Source organism: Mus musculus, chromosome 16 (assembly GCF_000001635.26).
Source record: "Mus musculus strain C57BL/6J chromosome 16, GRCm38.p6 C57BL/6J".
NCBI lineage: Eukaryota > Metazoa > Chordata > Mammalia > Rodentia > Muridae > Mus > Mus musculus.
This window is the reverse complement of record NC_000082.6, coordinates 59,185,044-59,202,991: the sequence shown is the minus strand read 5'-3', so window position 1 is coordinate 59,202,991 and position 17,948 is coordinate 59,185,044. Positions and strand designations below refer to the sequence as shown.

Here is a 17,948-nt window from a genome sequence, read left to right as displayed (position 1 = left end):
CTCATGTATCACTCACTTTTAAATTTATGAAGTGAAAGCATTACAAAACAGTATTTTTTGAACGATTCTTATTTTGCTAGTAGGGATATTCTTACTTTGGTTGTTGGAATTCATAAAGAAAATTGAATTAGTTAATTCAGGACAAAATTCTCATATAATTCTCAAAGTAAAGTATTTAACAGTGAATGAAAAAAAGAGGCCATGACTTTGAAAGAACAAGTTGGAGTGTATGGGAGTATATGTGTGTGTGTGTGTGTGTGTGTGTGTGTGTGTGTGTGTGTGTGTGTACGATACACCTAAGAGTAAATTAAGAGAGGCTGTGGATCTGAAAGAGAGTAAGGGAAGAGATATTGGAGATGTTGAAGGAAGGGAAGAAAACAATGTAATTACATTTTAATTAAAAATAATGACTTTGTAAAAGTAGACAAATGATACAAATGTATAAACAATAATGAAATGAAATCTCCCCTTAGGAACACATCAGGAGCACAAGTCATGACAGTTGTATCATTTCTTTGTGACTGTTCCTTATTTATTCTTCCATTATAGTGATTGTTTGGGATAGAGATGACAGTAGAAAACCAGACTGTGGTGGCAGTGTTTGTTCTCACAGGACTCACTGAGAGACCCGAGTTGCAGGTTCCCCTCTTCCTGGTTTTCTTCACCATCTACCTCATCACCATGGTGGGCAACCTTGGGCTCATTGCTCTCATCTGGAAGGACCCTCACCTCCACACTCCCATGTACTTATTTCTGGGAAGCTTAGCTTTTGCAGACGCCTGTGCTTCATCTTCTGTGACTCCCAAGATGCTTGTCAATTTTTTATCTAAGGATCACAGAACATTCTTGGTTGAGTGCTTCACCCAGTTTTATTTCTTTGGTTCCAGTGCAACGACAGAATGTTTCCTACTGTCAGTGATGGCCTATGACCGCTATGTGGCCATATGCAACCCTTTGCTTTATCCAGTGATGATGTCCAATAGCCTCTGTATGAAATTTATACATGTTTCATATATTGTAGGTTTTCTACATTCAGCAATTCATGTGGGCTTGTTAGTGAGATTAAATTTCTGCAAGTCCAACATCATACACTATTTCTACTGTGAAATCTTGCAGTTATTCAAAATTTCCTGCACTGATCCTACAATGAACGTCCTTCTGGTTTTAATATTTTCAGCTTTGATACAAGGCTTGACTTTTATGACTATTATCGTCTCCTACTTCTCTGTCCTTCTTGCCATCCTGAAAACAAAGTCTGAGAGGGGCAGACGCAAAGCCTTCTCCACCTGCAGTGCTCACCTGCTCTCCGTGTCTCTGTTCTATGGCACACTTTTCCTCATGTATGTGCGTCCCGGGTCTGGATCAGGTGAAGATAAGGACAGAATGTATTCTTTATTTTACACAATAATAATTCCCTTTCTAAATCCTTTTATATACAGTCTGAGGAACAAAGAGGTAACAGCTGCTCTGCGAAGAAAAATGAAATAAATCGTATCCAGATAAGTTTCAGGCCAATTCTTCCTTCCTTAAGGGAGATGGGAAATCTCTAGAATTATGGATTGGAATCTTTTCTTCCAGGTCACCAGTAGCTCATGAGCTCCTGTTGAAGGCAGTGAGCATCTCGTCATGTTTTCTAGTAATGTTTGGCACTGTAACCCACAGTCAGTGCATCCAGAAATACTATGCTCATTTGCACCTGAGCATTTGGCTTCTACAGACTAAGTGTCTCTTAGGAAATTCCAATTTTATGAGGAGTAATTGGAAATACTACTTACAAATTATGAGAAGTGATAATAAAATGTGGTCCTAACTGAGACAGGAATACAAAGTTATTTTCTTGAATGCCCCTAGCACAGAAAGTTAATGTAGCTTTTTGGATTTTTGACCTCTGTAGAACAATGAAAACAAATCTCAATCTCTTTCTCTTTCTCTTGGTCAAATATATTCCCAAGAAATGTAGAATTTTAGAGCAAATGTTAGGAGAATTTAAAAGCAATATTGGATGGAAGCAACTGGAATGAGTTTAAAAGGGTTTAAAAATAAATTATTACTCATGCTTATAACTCAACATATAATTGTATTGATATTGCAAGTAGTGATGTATTCAAGAATATGTAAATTTTATATTTTGGTATAGTAAAATAAATGTCAGAAGTCAGCCTTGTGTTTGTCATTTTCACTGGTAACAATATTTGAACAGAAGGTAAGGGAAAAAGGAACATATGTGAATTATAGGAATTTGCTAGGATGATAAGTGGCAGTGAGTACTCTCTCAGCTAGTGGTTGTTATCTAGGCTCATGATTTTATATTTTATTCATATAACATAGAATTATATGAATCAACTGCGAAAAACAGAATCATATTCCTCACTCATTCTAGCTTTTTCAGGAACATTTACTAAGAAAAATAATTATAAAAAGGAGAATTCAAGTTTCATAATTTTGAGTATTTATATGACAATTTAGATGTTAATTTCATAATTCCAAGAACTTTGCCATATATTTTAGCTAAATATTTAGGTATGAAACAAATATATTTTATCACATATCTCTTGGTAAAAATACTTTTAAGAGAAGTATAACTTCAATATTATAACTTTCAGATTCTTTAATTTAGGATTCCAATAACAAAGAAAAAATTCTGCCTGTGACAATATTTTATTTTATTGTCTTTCACATCCAATCTACACTTAAAGGAAACTTTCACAATATTATATATTTTATATGATTCATTTTTACAAATACTAAAGTAAAAATTTCCATAACATGTTTATTTTTATCCTAGTGAATTTTTTTCTACATTTTACCATTGGTATTTTCAAGATATTGTCATAAATACCTTTAGTTACTTATAAACTCATGAGACATTCATTTTTTTCTTGTGTATGATATACACTTATATACTCTTTTTTGTCTTTATAGTCACACAAGTAATATGTAATTTTACCTGCCTTATTTTTAATAAAGTCCCATGTCTTGTACTAGACTGCCTTGTATGAAAATTACTTGACAGTTCCTTTCAGTTGAAGGAACTGACATTTGGATACTCATAGCCTCATCACAAGACAGCCCTTATTTCTGAAATGTACTTGAAGTGATTATTTAATGGAAATGTTCATGGATCTATTATTCCACTTAACAGTCAAGGTTTTTCACTTGCTAGCATGTATTTTTTGTGAAATACTGACTTGCTGACAGATGAAAGCATGCTAAGTACTCCTGAATACAAGGTGATAGTTAAGCTACCTAAAGTAAGAATTTGCAAGTCCCCAGTTCTGATCTCCCTTGTGCTCATTCAATCAGTCAGATGGTATTCAGTGACCAAGACCAAGGAATGCCTATATGGTAATTCAAGGTCTCTGTAGTGTTTCTGGTTCATTCATTTGACATTCTTATTTAAAATGGAATAAGCCTGAGTAAAATACTTCACTAAATAAGCACTAAGTGATTCCTTTACATCTTGTTTGATTATCTTCCTATACTTAAATAACTGGTATAAGAATGAGAACAGATATTTTTATAATGATCCCAGAATAGTTTGATGTTGAGGTTTATATAAGAGAAATTATGGGTAAGAATTCTTATATATAAAACTTAGATGATACAACTATAAATAAGGAAGAAGGAAGGAAAGAAGGAAGGGTAAGAGGGGAGAAGGAAAAGAAGAGAAGGGGAAAGACAGATGACAGAAGAGAATAAAAAAGAAAAGAAGAAAGGTCTTTGCCTGAATTAAACGATCACCTTTAATGCATTCCTCACACAACTTCCTTGAAATTTTATAAGTTCACAATATATTTACTATTTTGTTCATTCAGAGCTGTAGTGGGTATTGAAATCAGAATGTTACAGGTGTGGGGCAAATACTGGTGCTGTATCACCAAGGTAGACCTTCTGCCCTTAATTGTTTTGCTATAAACTCTTCATGTAGTCTGTTCAGTGAGCCATTTACTTAATAAAATCCAGTATTTATAATTTGAAAAGTATTTGCACAGAAATTAAGTTTGAGAATTTTCAATTAATTAATGGGTTGGGATTAGATGGTGGCAAAAGAGTGAACACACGCACAAAAAAGAAAGAAAGAAAGAAAGAAAGTAAGTAAGAAAGAAAGAATTGATATTGGGCTGGCTAATGAAATCACCTGGTGCTAGTTGAAGAATTAACATGATAACATAGAGGTGGTTGCAGCTGAGACAACTACATAACACATAAAGCTTGTTGTCAACAATATGACACTCATTGCTTAAAATAGTTTGAAAAATAATCAGGCACTAATTACTAACATAAATAAAAACTGCCATTAAAGTTTTATGTTGCTGTGCTTACACTGGTATAACCAGATGAAATGCCAGGAACTGTACTAGACTTTTAAACTTACTCTGTTTATTGGGATGTGGAATATTATATCTCTAGTAGAAAGTGACTTCTGGCATTGTTTTGGAAAATGAACAAAAATGGATATACATATAAAGAGAGAGAGGGGTAGGTATGTTCTGTGAAGAGTGATGAGATGTGACTTGCTGCTGTTTTTTATTTTGCTTTGAAAGCTCTTTTGTAGGTTTATTTGTATGGAATTATTTAAAGACTGTATTGAAGAAGAAAAGTGTCCAATAGAAAATAGAATATAAATGATCTTTTAACTAATGTAAATAAGAAAAGATTACTATCTCAAAAGTTATTAAAATGTTCCTAATGAATATAAGCAGATTGGAATATATATTAGAAAAGGTGAAATATTGTTTTTTAAAAAAGACATAATATCATATTGCGTAGTATATGGCCATGAAAGAGAGAAAAGGAAACGCATATGAATGCTCTATGTGATGCATGATTGTTAGTTTTCTTTATACTTCCCACTCCTTTAGAGAAATGAGAAAGCCAAGTCCAGAAGCCTTGAGGTCTGTCTTATTCCCTGTTTTCCATCTTCTAGTCCATACCTCTAACAACAATCTATAGCCTTTAGCCACCACCAGATGAAATGCTGATCCCAATTTCCTCCCTTTTGACTCCTCTGGGCAAATCCTGCCACAGCTAGCTTCCCCCTGCCCCCTCTGTACCCCATTCCTTGGACCACTGCTCTCCCTGCATCCCTGGAGGGCTGCTGCTGCCAAGCCAATCAGGTGAGCTCCTCATTCCCCAAACCCCTTCCTGCTATGTCCCCATCAGGTCCAGCAACCTTGAGGTCTGCCCTGCCCCCTCTGCAATCCATCTTCTGGCCCATATCTTTAACAACAATCCCAGATTATCTACAGCTATCAGGGATCATCATATGAGACCCCTATCACAATTCTTTGCCTGCTGGCCCCTCTGGGAAAACTGAGTAGTGGTGAGCTCTGCTGTGCCCCTCTGCACTCCATTTCAGAGGCCACAATTCCACCTACATCCATAGAGGACTGCTGCTGCCCAGGACAAACAGATGCCTGCAGTCATCAAGGACTAGCACTACCTGCATCCCTAGAGGCCTTCTATCACCAGGGACAACCAGCAGCCTGAAGGCAACATAGACTACCAGCTTTTCATTCATCACTGGAAGCCTGATGCTACCAGGGACAGCCAGCTCAAACTTCAGTTCTAGAGGCCTGCTAACATTAGGGACTACCAGCTCTACCTGCACATCCAGAGGCTTGCTAAAATCAGGGAACATCAGGCCCCTAACACCAGATACAACCAAATGGCTAGAGACAAGCATGAAAATAAAACAACAAAAGCTAGGGCAATAGGGCACCACCCGAACCCAGAAATCCTACAACAGTAGCCTTGAGTATTCTAACATACCTGAATCACAAGAAAATATGAACTTAAATATAATGTTTTGAAGATGATAGAGGACTTTCAAAAGAAAATGAATAAATTCCTTAAATAAATACTGGAAATACAATCAACCAGGTGAAGGAAATAGAAAAAAAAAAAAGATTCAAGACCTGAAAATAGAAATAGAGGCAATAAAGAAAACATATACTGAGGGAATACTGGAAATGGAAAACCTAGAAAAGAGAACAAGAACTACAGATACAAGCATCACCAACAGAATACAAGAGATGGAAGAGAGAATCTCAGGTCTACACAATAGAAGATACAATAGAAGAAATTGATACATTGGTCAAAAACAATAATGCTAAAGTTAAAAGATCCCAACACAAGACATCCAGGAAGTTTGGGGCATCATGAAAAGTCAAAACTGAAAAATAGTGGGAATAGAAGGTAACAACTCCCAATTCAAAGGCCCAGAAAATATCTTCAACTAAATCATAGAAGAAAATGTCCCTAACACGAAGAAAGAGATACATATAGACATGCGAGAAGCTCACAGAACACCAAATAGAGTGGAACAAAAAAGAAAATCTCCCATCAGATAATAATCAAAACATAAATGCATAGAACAAAGAGAGAATATTAAAAGCTACAAGTGATAAAAGCCAAATAACATATACAGGCAGATCTTTTAGAATTACACCAGTCTTCTCAACAGAGATTTTAAAAGACAGAAGGCTCAGGCAGATGTCTTACAATCTCTAAGAGATCACAGATGCCAGCTCATACTACTATACTCAGAAAAACTTTCATTTATTAAAGACTGAGAAAACAAGTCATTCCACCACAAAACCAAATTTAAACAACATCTTTTGAATAATACAGGTATACACAGGATACTTCAAAGGAAACTCAACAAAAAGAAGGTAATGATACTCAAGAAAATACAAGAAATTGATAATTCCATACTAGAAAAAGCAAAAGAAGTCTCTCTCTCTCTCTCTCTCTCTCTCTCTCTCTCTCTCTCTCACACACACACACACACACACACAAACACAAACACCATTAATATCAATATAACAGGAAATAACAATCATTGGCCATTGATATCTCTCAACATTAATGGACTCAATTCCCCAATAAAAACACACAGGTTAAGAATGTGGAACCAATTTTGTTCCCTATTCTAAGGAGGAATGAAGTATCCACACGTTGGTCTTCCTTCTTCTAGATTTTCTTGTGCTTTGCAAATTGTATCTTGGGTATTCTAAGTTTCTGGGCTAATATCTACTTCTCAGTGAGTGCATATCAAGTGACTTCTTTTGTGATTGGGTTACCTCACTCTGGATGATATCCTCCAGATACATCCATTTGCACAACAATTTCTGAAATTCATTCTTTTTAATAGCTGAGTAGTACTCCATTGTGTAAATGTACCACATTTTCTGTATCCATTCCTCTGTTGAGGGACATCTGGGTTCTTTCCAGCTTCTGGCTATTATAAATAAGGCTGCTATGAACATAGTGGAGCATGTGTCCTTCTTACCAGTTGGAACATCTTCTGGATATATGCCCAGGGGAGGCATTGCAGGATCCTCCGGTAGAACAATGTCCAATTTTCTGAGGAACTGCCAGACTGATTTCCAGAGTGTTTGTACAAGCATGCAATCCAACCAGCAATGGAGGAGTCTTCCTCTTTCTCCACATCCTCACCAGCATTGGCTGTCACCTGAATTTTTGATCTTAACCATTCTGACTGGTGTGAGGCGGAATTTCAAGGTTGTTTTAATTTGCATTTCTCTGATGAAATTTTTCAGGTGCTTCTCAGCCCTTCGATATTCCTCAGTTGAGCATTCTTTGTTTAGCTCTGAATCCCATTTTTTAAATGGACTTATTTGAATTTCTGGAGTCCAGCTTCTTGAGCTCTTTGTATATATTGGATATTAGTCCCCTATCAGATATAGGATTGGTAGGGAGCAAAATACCCATGGAAGGAGTTACAAAGTTTGGAGCTAAGTTGAAAGGATGGACCATCCAGAGACTACCCTACCTGATGATCCATCCCATAATCAGCCACCAAAAGCAGACGCTATTGCATATGCTAGCAAGATTTTGCTGAAGGGACCCTGCTATAGATGTCTCACATGAGGCTATGCCAGTGCCTGGCAAATACAGAAGTGGATGCTCACAGTCATCTATTGGATGGAACACAGGGCCCCCAATGGAGGAGCTAGAGAAAGTACCCAAGGAAGTGAAGGGGTCTGCAACCCTATAGGTGGAACAACAATATGAACTATCTATTACTCCCAGAGCTCATGTCTCTAGCTGCATAGGTATCAGAAGATGGCCTAGTTGACTATCATTGGGAAGAGAGGCCCCTAGGTCTTGCAAACTTTATATGCCCCAGTATAGGGAAACGCCAGGGCCAAGAAGTGGGAGTGAGTAGGTAGGGGAGCAGGGTGGGGAGAGGGTATAGGAAACTTTTGGGATAGCATTTGAAATGTAAATAAAGAAAATATCTAATAAAAAATAGCAAAAAACAAAAATCAAAAATAACAACAAAAAACAAAACAAACAAACAAGAATGTGGAACCTAAACAGGATCTATCATATATGGTTGTCTCCTGAGAGGCTCTGCCAGCATCTGACATGCAGAGGTAGAAGCTCACAGCCAACCATTGAACTGAGCTTGGGGGTCCCCAATTGAGGAGTTGTAGAAGGGACTGGAGGAGCTGTGTGAGTTTGCAGCCCCATGGAGGGAGCAACATTGTCAACAGGCCAATACCCTTGGAGCTCCTGGGGACTGGACCAACAACCAAAGAGTACACATGGGGAGACCCATGACACTGGCCACATATGTGATAGAGGATGGTCTTGATGGACATTAGTGGGAGGAGAGGCCTTTGGGCCTGAGGAATTCGGTGCCCCAGTGCAGAGGACTGCCAGGACAGGAGGATGAGAGAGGGTGGGTGGAAGAGCACCATAGAGGAAGGGGGAGGGGAATGGGATAGGGGGGTTTCTGAAGAGGAAACCTGGACAGGGGAAAACATTTGAATTGTAAATAAAGAAAATATCTAATCAAAAGGAAAAAAAAAAGAAAGAAACACACCTCAGCGACAAAGAAAGATATTACCTAAGAGTAAAGGGCTAGAAAAAGTTTTCCAAGCAAATGGACCCAACAAATAAGCTGGAGTATCTACTATCTAATAAAATAGACTTTCAACTAAAAGCAATCAAAAGAGATGGAAAAAGGAAACTTTATTCTCATTAAAAGAAAAATCCACCAAGATGATGTCTCAATTCGGAATAGCTATGCCCCAAATGCAAGGGCACCCACATTAGTATACTGAACATAAATGGTCTAAGAAGGGAATTAGGGAAACATCACCTTTCATAATATGCACAAATAATATAAAATATTCTGGTGTAACTCTGACCAAGCAAGTAACAGACTGATATGACAACAACTTTAAGTTCCTGAGGTAAGAAGTTGAAGAAGATATCAGAAGATGCAAGTTTTCCTATGCTCATAAATTGGTAGAATTAACATAGTGAAAATAGTCATGTTACCAAAAACAATCTACAGATTTAATGCAATTCCCATTAAACTTTCAATGCAAGTTTTATTTTTTTTTTTAGAGAACTTGAAAGAGCAATTTTCAACTTCATGGGGTGGGAGGGGAATAGGATACCTAAACAATCCTGAACAATAGAAAAATTTCTGGAGCAATTACTCTCCCTCATCTCAAGCTGTACTACAAGGCAATGGTACAAAGAAGCTAAAATCATACCATGGGGAAAAAAAGAAAGCATCTTCAACAAAAGGTTTTGGTCTAACTGGATATCTGCATGTAGAATAATCCAAATAAATCAATATTTATCACTGTGAACAAAACTCGAGTTTAAGCGGATCAAATAACATAAAAATGGATACACTAAACATTATAAGACACAAAGTAGGGAATAGCCTTGAACTCATAGGTGAGAGGAAACATTTTCCTGACCAGAACACACACTTGGAGAGGAAATTCACTGAAAATATAGCTATGTGTCAAATAGCATCAGGAAAACATGCTGGACACTATGAATCATCTGGTACATGGAAACAAAAGGTCACTGGAATGCCACTACCCAAGGGTTACAATGAATGTATTTGGAAACTTTCCCTGTGGAGTGTGAAAACAGAGCTTGTGTAGTCAAAATTTTGTTATTCAGAGATAATTATGCAAAATGTAAAGGAACAGTCAGTTTAAATCAAAATTTTAAGTTATTAGCTATTCCTTTCTAGTATTTTTTTTCTAACCTTCTGCAGTCTTCATAGTTTCTTTCTTTTTCTAAATCTTAGACAGGGTCTCATTATGTAGATTAGGTTAGCCTTGAACTCACAAACGTCTACTAGCCTCTGCCTCCCAAGCACTGAGCCTAAGTGTGCACCTAAAAGAACCCGATAACTCATAATATCCAGGATGTTTTCCTGCTATTTATTATGTGGATACATTTTCAGTGAATTTCCTCTTTAAATCTGCCTATTTTTGCTGGGCGTGGTGGCACACGCCTTTAATCCCAGCACTTGGGATGCATAGGCAGATTGATTTCTGAGTTTGAGGACAGCCTGGTCTACAAAGTGAGTTCCAGGACAGCCAGGGCTATACAGAGACAGGTCTCAAAAAAAAAAAAAAAAAAAGAAAAAGAAAGAAAAAAGAAAGAAAGAAAGAAAGAAAGAAAGAAAGAAAGAAAGAAAGAAAGAAAGAAAGAAAGAGAAGGAAAGAAAGAAAGAAAGAATGGAAGGAAGGAAGAGAGAAATAAAAAGAAAGAAAGGAAGAAAGAAAGAAAGTCTGCCTATTTTTATTTGTCTATGAAGTTTCTTTTAAAAATTGTGTACTTATCATTCTTGGCCCAGACTCTACTTCCTTATATTATTTTCTACATACTTCTTTGTCACTTTCAAAATTACAAAAATCTATATAATTGATCAATCTGTACTCCAGAAAAACTTGTGAAGGTAGGAAACAAACAACCCACACTTTCACTGTGATTTTTAGTTGCATTCTGTTATTTGGGTATCACATTTAGATGTCATAAATAAGTAAATAAAGCTGTTTTCCAGAATGCATGTTTGTTCTAGTTTTATCCAAGTTTCTGTGCTATAGAACTCATCCAGAGTTGCCTTCTAATTGAATCTACATAGGGTCTGACCATGCCTTCAAATTCTGCGTGAACTCACATCTCCCACTTCCTTGGACACATCTGCTTCCCCACCGCCATGCTTCTTTCTCTGGAGGTAATCCATACTTATAATTGTTTTTTCTGTAATGTTCATGGTTGTTTCATTGTCTTGGGCCTTCAATGATGATGGGTCTGAAGATGGTGATTTTCATAGACGTCCCCTTGCTATAAAGGAGAGTTCTGAGTCTGACCAGCAGCCACTAAAGCAGCCTGCCTTTTAACCAGATCCCCAGGGAATTTAGGGGTCGGACATCGATGTGTGGGAACCATGGATGTGTGACTCATTCCAATGTAGTTCTGTTCTTGTATTTACTTTTCTCCTATTGCCTTCCAATATTTCTCATCAGATTTTAGCTTAGGTTGGAGACCCTCAGTTCTGTGTATGCTTTTGTTAGCTTTATCTTACAGTGACATGGCAGCCGTTTGCTGATTGATATCTAAAGGATGTATGTGTTAGGAATTCTTAAAATTTTCTATTTTAAGACTCCTATGAGGAATGTTGGTAGAAGAAAATAAAAAGCCTTTTATAACTAAGTCATTATGTTTCTGTAAGAGCAGAAACTTTGTATGCACAGTGGTTCAATAACATACAAAGGTCTGGAATCTTAATGAAGCTGTTTTCACAATGAGTTCGTTGGTTTTGCTTGCCATGGTGAAAAAAAATGTATACTTTTAAAAACAATTATTTCTTTTACTTTTTGACAGTATAATTACATATTTCCCTTTCATTTCCTCTCTCCAAAGTATCCCATGTACCCTGCCTTGTTCTCCTTTAAACTCATAGCCTCTTTTCAAAATTGTTTTTATATACAGTTCTCAGTATGTAAATATATCCTCCTTTGTCTGCATAATGTTACTTGTATATATGTTTTAGGGATAACTATCTGGTGTTGGATAACCAGTCAGGGTGTGTTTCCCTGGGGAGAACTATTTCTGCAACTTTCACATTCCTTAGTTGTCTATAGTTCTACTTTTGGGTTCAATATACAGACCAAAATGAAATCCCACTGTAACTTAGCAGCATTGTCAGCAGGGCCTCAGGTTCACTACTTGAGTTTGAAAAAAATACTTTTTGGTTGCTATGAATCCAGAAACCTTTCTCAGTTGCCAACTATGTCATAATAGGGGATCAAAACCTGTAGTCTAAACAACCGGGGTTTAGATCTGTGGCTATAAGTCAATTTTTGAAACCAATTCAGACAAAACTCTCCTGTTCAAAGGCTTCAGAGTGTGAAATTTCATATGTACGGCTTGTTTAAGCCTGTCAATATCACCATTTTGACACAATATATCAAACGATATTAAACAGTAGTTTGGGAAACAATAGTATAAAGTAGAACTTTGGTTCTTAAAATTATAATATCTTGCTGCATTGAATATTTATTAGTATAAAGTGTGTGATACCCTAAGGGACCAATTTGGACTTCTCATAGGCGTCCAAATCCACAGTGCCCAGTAGAACACCATCACATGGTTCTCCAGAGAACCCTGGGCTATTGGGAATTTTAGTTCTCTAGCCCTTTTTCTTCTCGAAGAATTACTCAGGGATGGAATTGGTGGGGGTTTTGTTGTTGTTGAGGGGAAATTCATAAAAACAAAGTTTCCTGTGCTTGGGCAATGAGACTTCCAAATGTGTCACCAGCAAAAGAATTTCTATGTATGGTAACTGCCTTTTGTATTCCATTCTGCTTGAGAAAACCCAGTCTTTCTGAAGATTATAGCAATGTCTTTTGAGATATGGATAGAAAAGAGTTCTACATTATGCACTTTCCTTTCCCTAGAGAATTAAGAATGTTTTTTTTAATCCATAATAATCTTATATTCGATTTTGGATTCCTACAGAGCTTGGTATAAATGAAGACAGCAGCAACAAGAAATTATTTGCATATTTTAACTTAATGGCTAAATACAAATAATCAAAGTATTTTGGATTGTTCTCTCAAACGATGCTTTCATTTTTTTAAACTAACTATTGGATTTTAAGTTTTCATGAACTAGAGGTTTAACTTTAAACTCAGTTTAAAGATCCATGTAATAATGATTGCCAAATAAGCAATGATTCTGATAAGTTCTAGTACAAGGATGGACTGTGTTCTGTTTAATCACATTCTCTGACTAAAGCGTTTAAGGTGAGTAATAAAAATATTTATTTCCTCTTTAGACAATATACAAACTTTACATTATATATGAATAAATACACAGAAGAGAATATGTATTGAATATAGTTCATGGAGTATTATTTTTGGTATCTATCTATCATCTATCTATCTATCTATCTATCTATCTATCTATCTATCTATCTATCTATCTATACCAAAGTATCAAAGGAGAAGTATCTGTATAAATTTATCTAAAAATTATAACTTTGGTACTGTGTTTATCATCAATGTATAGGAGCCAGTCTGATTAATTTTATTTTGTTAAAATATCACGACAAAAATAATTGGTGATATATGTGTTCTAATATAAAATTTCAAATTGAAACATCATAAGACTTCAAGAAAAATGTTTTTTTTTTAATTCTTTTAGTTATATTAGAAAAGTGCATCTAAACACAGGAAGAAATTTTAGGCAGTGACTCTATTTATATATGAACAACACAAACATAATGAAGTATTAATAATTACATTTTACAAAATATGTTCTAAAGGGAAATATATTTTAACTTTTACAAAACAAAACCAAGTATCTCTGTAGTACGATGTAGTGTTCTTTGGCTGTATTCTAAGAGTGATACTGGTGGCTCTCATGGTAGATCTATTGTCAGCTATTAGAGGAAGCTCCAACATGACTTTCCACCTTGGCCGAATCACTTTGCAATCCCAGAAGCAATGAATAACCATCCCCTTCCCCCACTTTTACCAGCTGCCTCTTGTTTTATTGATCTTGGCTATTCTGACTCCGTAAGATGAAATCTAAAACGAGTTTTGATTTTCATTGCCCCAATAGGTAAGGAATTTGACCATTTTAAAAAGTGTTTCTCAGCCATTTGTGTTTCTTTTGAAAATTTTGTTTTATTACAGGTTCCATTAAAAAAAAGATTTAATGGTTTTCGTATTTAAAAAAAATTGGTTATTCTATTTATTTACATTTCAAATGTTGTCCCCCTTCCTGGTTTCTCCTCTGCAACCTTGCTATCTCATCTCCTTCCCTCTGTTTTCATGAGGGTGCTCCCCCACTCACCCACTCACTCTTGACTCACTGCCCTAGCATCCCCCCTATACAGGGACATCAAGCCTCCACAGGACCAAGGGCCTCCCTTCCCATTGATGTCAGTTAAGAATCCTCCCCTGGTCAGGCTCTAGCAGAGCCTATCAGGGGACAGCTATCCCAGGCTCCTGTCAGCAAGTACTTGGCATCAAAAATAGTGAATGGGTTTAGTGTCTGCAGATGGGTTGGATCCCTAGGTGGGGCAGTCTCTGGATGGCCTTTCCTTCTGTCTCTGCTCCACTCTTTGTCCCTGCATTTCCTTTAGTCAAGAACCATTCTGGGTTAAAATTTTGTCGATGGGTGGTTGGCTCCATCCCTCAACCAGGAGCTGTGCTTATCCACTGGATATGGTCTCTACAGGTTCTATCTCCCCCTTTTGGGTATTTAAGCTAATGTCATCATCCCCAATGGGTCCTGAGAACCTCTTGTATCCCTGGCATCTGGGACTTTCTGGTGGCTACCCCCAAGTTCCCCATCCCCCACTGCTACACACCTCTGTTCAATTTCCTGATCTTCTGTACTTTTTCTGTCTCCTCCCACACCTGATCATGTCCCCCGTTTTCTATCCCCCTCCTCTCTCCCTCCCAGGTCCTTCCCTCTCTCTATCTTCTGTGATTATTTTGTTCCCCCTTCATGTAGGACTGAAGTATCCACACTTTGGTCTTCTTCTTGAGCATCATATGGTCTGTGAGTTGTAACGAGGGTATTCTGAGGTTTTCTTGATGTTTAGTTTTTGGAGTTCTTTGTATGTTCTAGATACTATGCCTTTGTCAGATTCTTTTCTATTCTCTAGTCTGCCTCTTTATTCATGCGATGGTGTCCTTTGTTAAAAAAAAGTCAGTATTCCCTATAGCTCACAAACACCAAGGCTAAAACAAACTTTAATCCCAAGTCACTGAACTCACCCTTCTAATTTTCAGTCTTCTAATACTTGCTCTCTCCTATTTGTCTTCCTTTCCCTACAGTTGTTCCCCCTTTTCTTTTTCACACTCTTCTTGTTTCTCTTCATTTTATTCTTTTCACCTACCTAAATGACCCTTTCTAGTCTTCCTGTGAATTTTCTCTTTTCATTACTGTCCTCTTCTCCCCAGTCAGTTGCTTATTCTTTTAGATACCTTTTCTTAGCATAGCCTAGAAGAGACAAATGTCATCTGTCCTTCACAGTTTCTAAAATATTCCACAGTATTCCTGCTCTTTAACATATTTTTTCCTCTGTATGGCTTTTTACCTTTCACTATCCCTGTTGTTCTTTTATATAACCTCTATGATATGGAAGGAAGCTGTTTAACCTCAGATATTTCAAACCTCTTCATTGTTAATACTCAGGAATCTGTAGTCACTCATTTATCCATATTCTTTATATTGACCTCTGGAACTGGGCCAGGCAGTAACAGATAATTGCAATTAAGCCTTAGTAGACCCAAAAGCTAAGTTCATACCTCCAGCTTGGTTTGTGATACCAAAAAATAGAATAGTGTACCTAAATGGTCAAGCTATGTTCTATTCCTTCTACAGGGTTATCAACAACTTTGATTCCTATTTTATTGAACGTACAATTTATTTCTTAAAACAATATACAGTATGGACTCTACATTATAAATCATTGGCAGGTTATCTCTTTGTTTTCATAATACCTTCCAATGACCCTTTACAAATACTAGTTAAATTTACATTAGTTTAAAAACTATCTGGCAATGATTTAAAGGTTAGGTAATTGTTTATAAACTACTCAATCAGTTTCTGTGGTTATAACACACAATCTAAATTTTGCACAAATGTTTCCAGACAACTCTGATATAAAATCTGCTTCAGGAGTTTCTTCTAGAGCTTTCTAATATTGCTGAATTTAGTTTCTCCTACCAGAACCCCATTTTGTTGCTACTATATAATTAATTAAAGTTAGTTTTGAGATACTTTCTTCTACTATTATGCTAATGTTTCCATTGCATCAAGAAAGTATATTCTAATCAACTAAAACAATAAAACTCTATTTGCTTTATAATTTGTGTGGTTTAAACATCTTTGCGGTAACAGTGAGTCTATGATGCAGATACTGAATTTTTCTACCAAACCAATGGTATGTTTAGAATGTACCATATTTTTAAAAATCTATTAACTTTTGCATGTTAAAATTATATCAATGAATTAAAACTATTTCTTCAATTTCAAGAGTAGTTTCCATTTAGTTTATTCAAATGGAACAAAGGTCATTCTGATAAATATATTGTTACATTTCAAGTCCATTACCAAATTTCCCTTTACAAGTCTTTATTAAATACTGTCTAACATTTGTTGCCTTTCATTTAAAGGACATCTAAGTGAGGATATGGGAACAGAGAACACAACACTGCTGACAGAATTTGTTCTCACGGGACTCAGTCACCAGCCACAATGGAAAATCCCCCTGTTCCTGCTGTTCTTGGTCATCTATCTTATCACCATTGTGGGGAACCTTGGTCTGATCATTCTCATCTGGAATGACCCTCGCCTTCAAATACCCATGTACCTATTTCTTGGGTGTTTAGCTCTTGTTGATACTTGGTTATCATCCACAGTGACACCAAAGATGCTCCTCACCTTCACAGCTAAGAGCAAACTGATCTCTCTGAATGCATGATACAGTTCTTTTCATTTGTGATGTGTGCAACTATGGAATGTTTTCTCTTGGCAGCAATGGCCTACGATCGCTATGCAGCCATATGCAAACCCTTACTGTACCCAGTGATCATGACAAATAGACTGTGTGTTCGTCTGTTAGTCTTGACCTTTGTAACTGGAATTCTTCATGCTTCAATTCATGAAGGCATGCTGTTCCGATTAACCTTCTGTAATTCCAATGTAATACATCACTTTTACTGTGATGTTATGCCACTGTTAAAGATTTCCTGTACCGACCCTTCTCTTAATTACCTGATTGTTTTTATTTTCTCTGGCTCAATTCAAGTTTTCACTATCTCAACTATTCTAGGCTCTTACACACTTGTTCTCTTTACAATCTTAAAAAAGAAATCTGCCAAAGGCATAAAGAAAGCCTTCTCCACCTGTGGAGCTCATCTCCTTTCTGTGTGCTTATATTATGGTTCTCTTCTCTTCATGTATCTGCTTCCTGCATCCCAAAAAGCACAGGATGAAGACATGATGGACTCTGTATTCTACACTGTCATAATCCCTGTGATGAATCCAATCATCTATAGTTTGAGAAACAAGCAAATCAAAGACTCACTGGAAAAATTCTTAAAGAGAAATGTTTAGGTCTCATGTTACCATCTGTTGTCTTTTAGTCAAAATATCACAAATGTGTGCTGGCTTAATGTGGCTGTACTTTGTTCATGGTCTAAAGTATTTTCCAATTGCACCTGTTCTAGCATTTTAATGAACTAATGTGTAAATGCCCAATTCTTTAAAAATATTCCATACGTATATTCAATCATACAAAGACTTATAATCACATATTATATTATGATAAAATAAATACAGCTGCATATCAAATTTCTTTGCATGTTCTTGAACATGATTTCAGTGGCTGTAGGACAGTGACCCTCTGAAAAAGACTTCAGTGTGATAGCAAATTTTTCAGCTTAGAGACTCATAGCACCTTTACATTTTTTAAAGTACAGTTTTGTGTTTTAATGACAGACAAAAGCATGAAGCATATGACCAGGAATGTGAAATATTAAAAACATATTTATCATATTTATTATTAATATTTTACTAGCTTATTAACTTGGGTATTTTAAAAAGATTCATTCTTTCTTTATGTGTAT

The 17,948-nt window shown here is 36.4% G+C and overlaps 1 protein-coding gene and 1 pseudogene across 2 annotated transcripts; both read left to right on the top strand.

Moving 5' to 3' along the window:
• The first annotated feature begins 567 nt into the window (after window positions 1-567).
• Window positions 568-1,488, top strand: Olfr198 (olfactory receptor 198). The gene has a single exon (NM_001011808.1). It carries the CDS (start codon window positions 568-570, stop codon window positions 1,486-1,488), a length of 921 nt encoding a protein of 306 aa, NP_001011808.1.
• Window positions 1,489-16,510: 15,022 nt separating this feature from the next.
• Window positions 16,511-17,436, top strand: Olfr197 (olfactory receptor 197; annotated as a pseudogene). Its single transcript, NR_160650.1, has one exon. The product of NR_160650.1 is annotated as an olfactory receptor 197, transcript variant 1, non-coding (transcript).
• The last annotated feature ends 512 nt before the right edge of the window (window positions 17,437-17,948 follow it).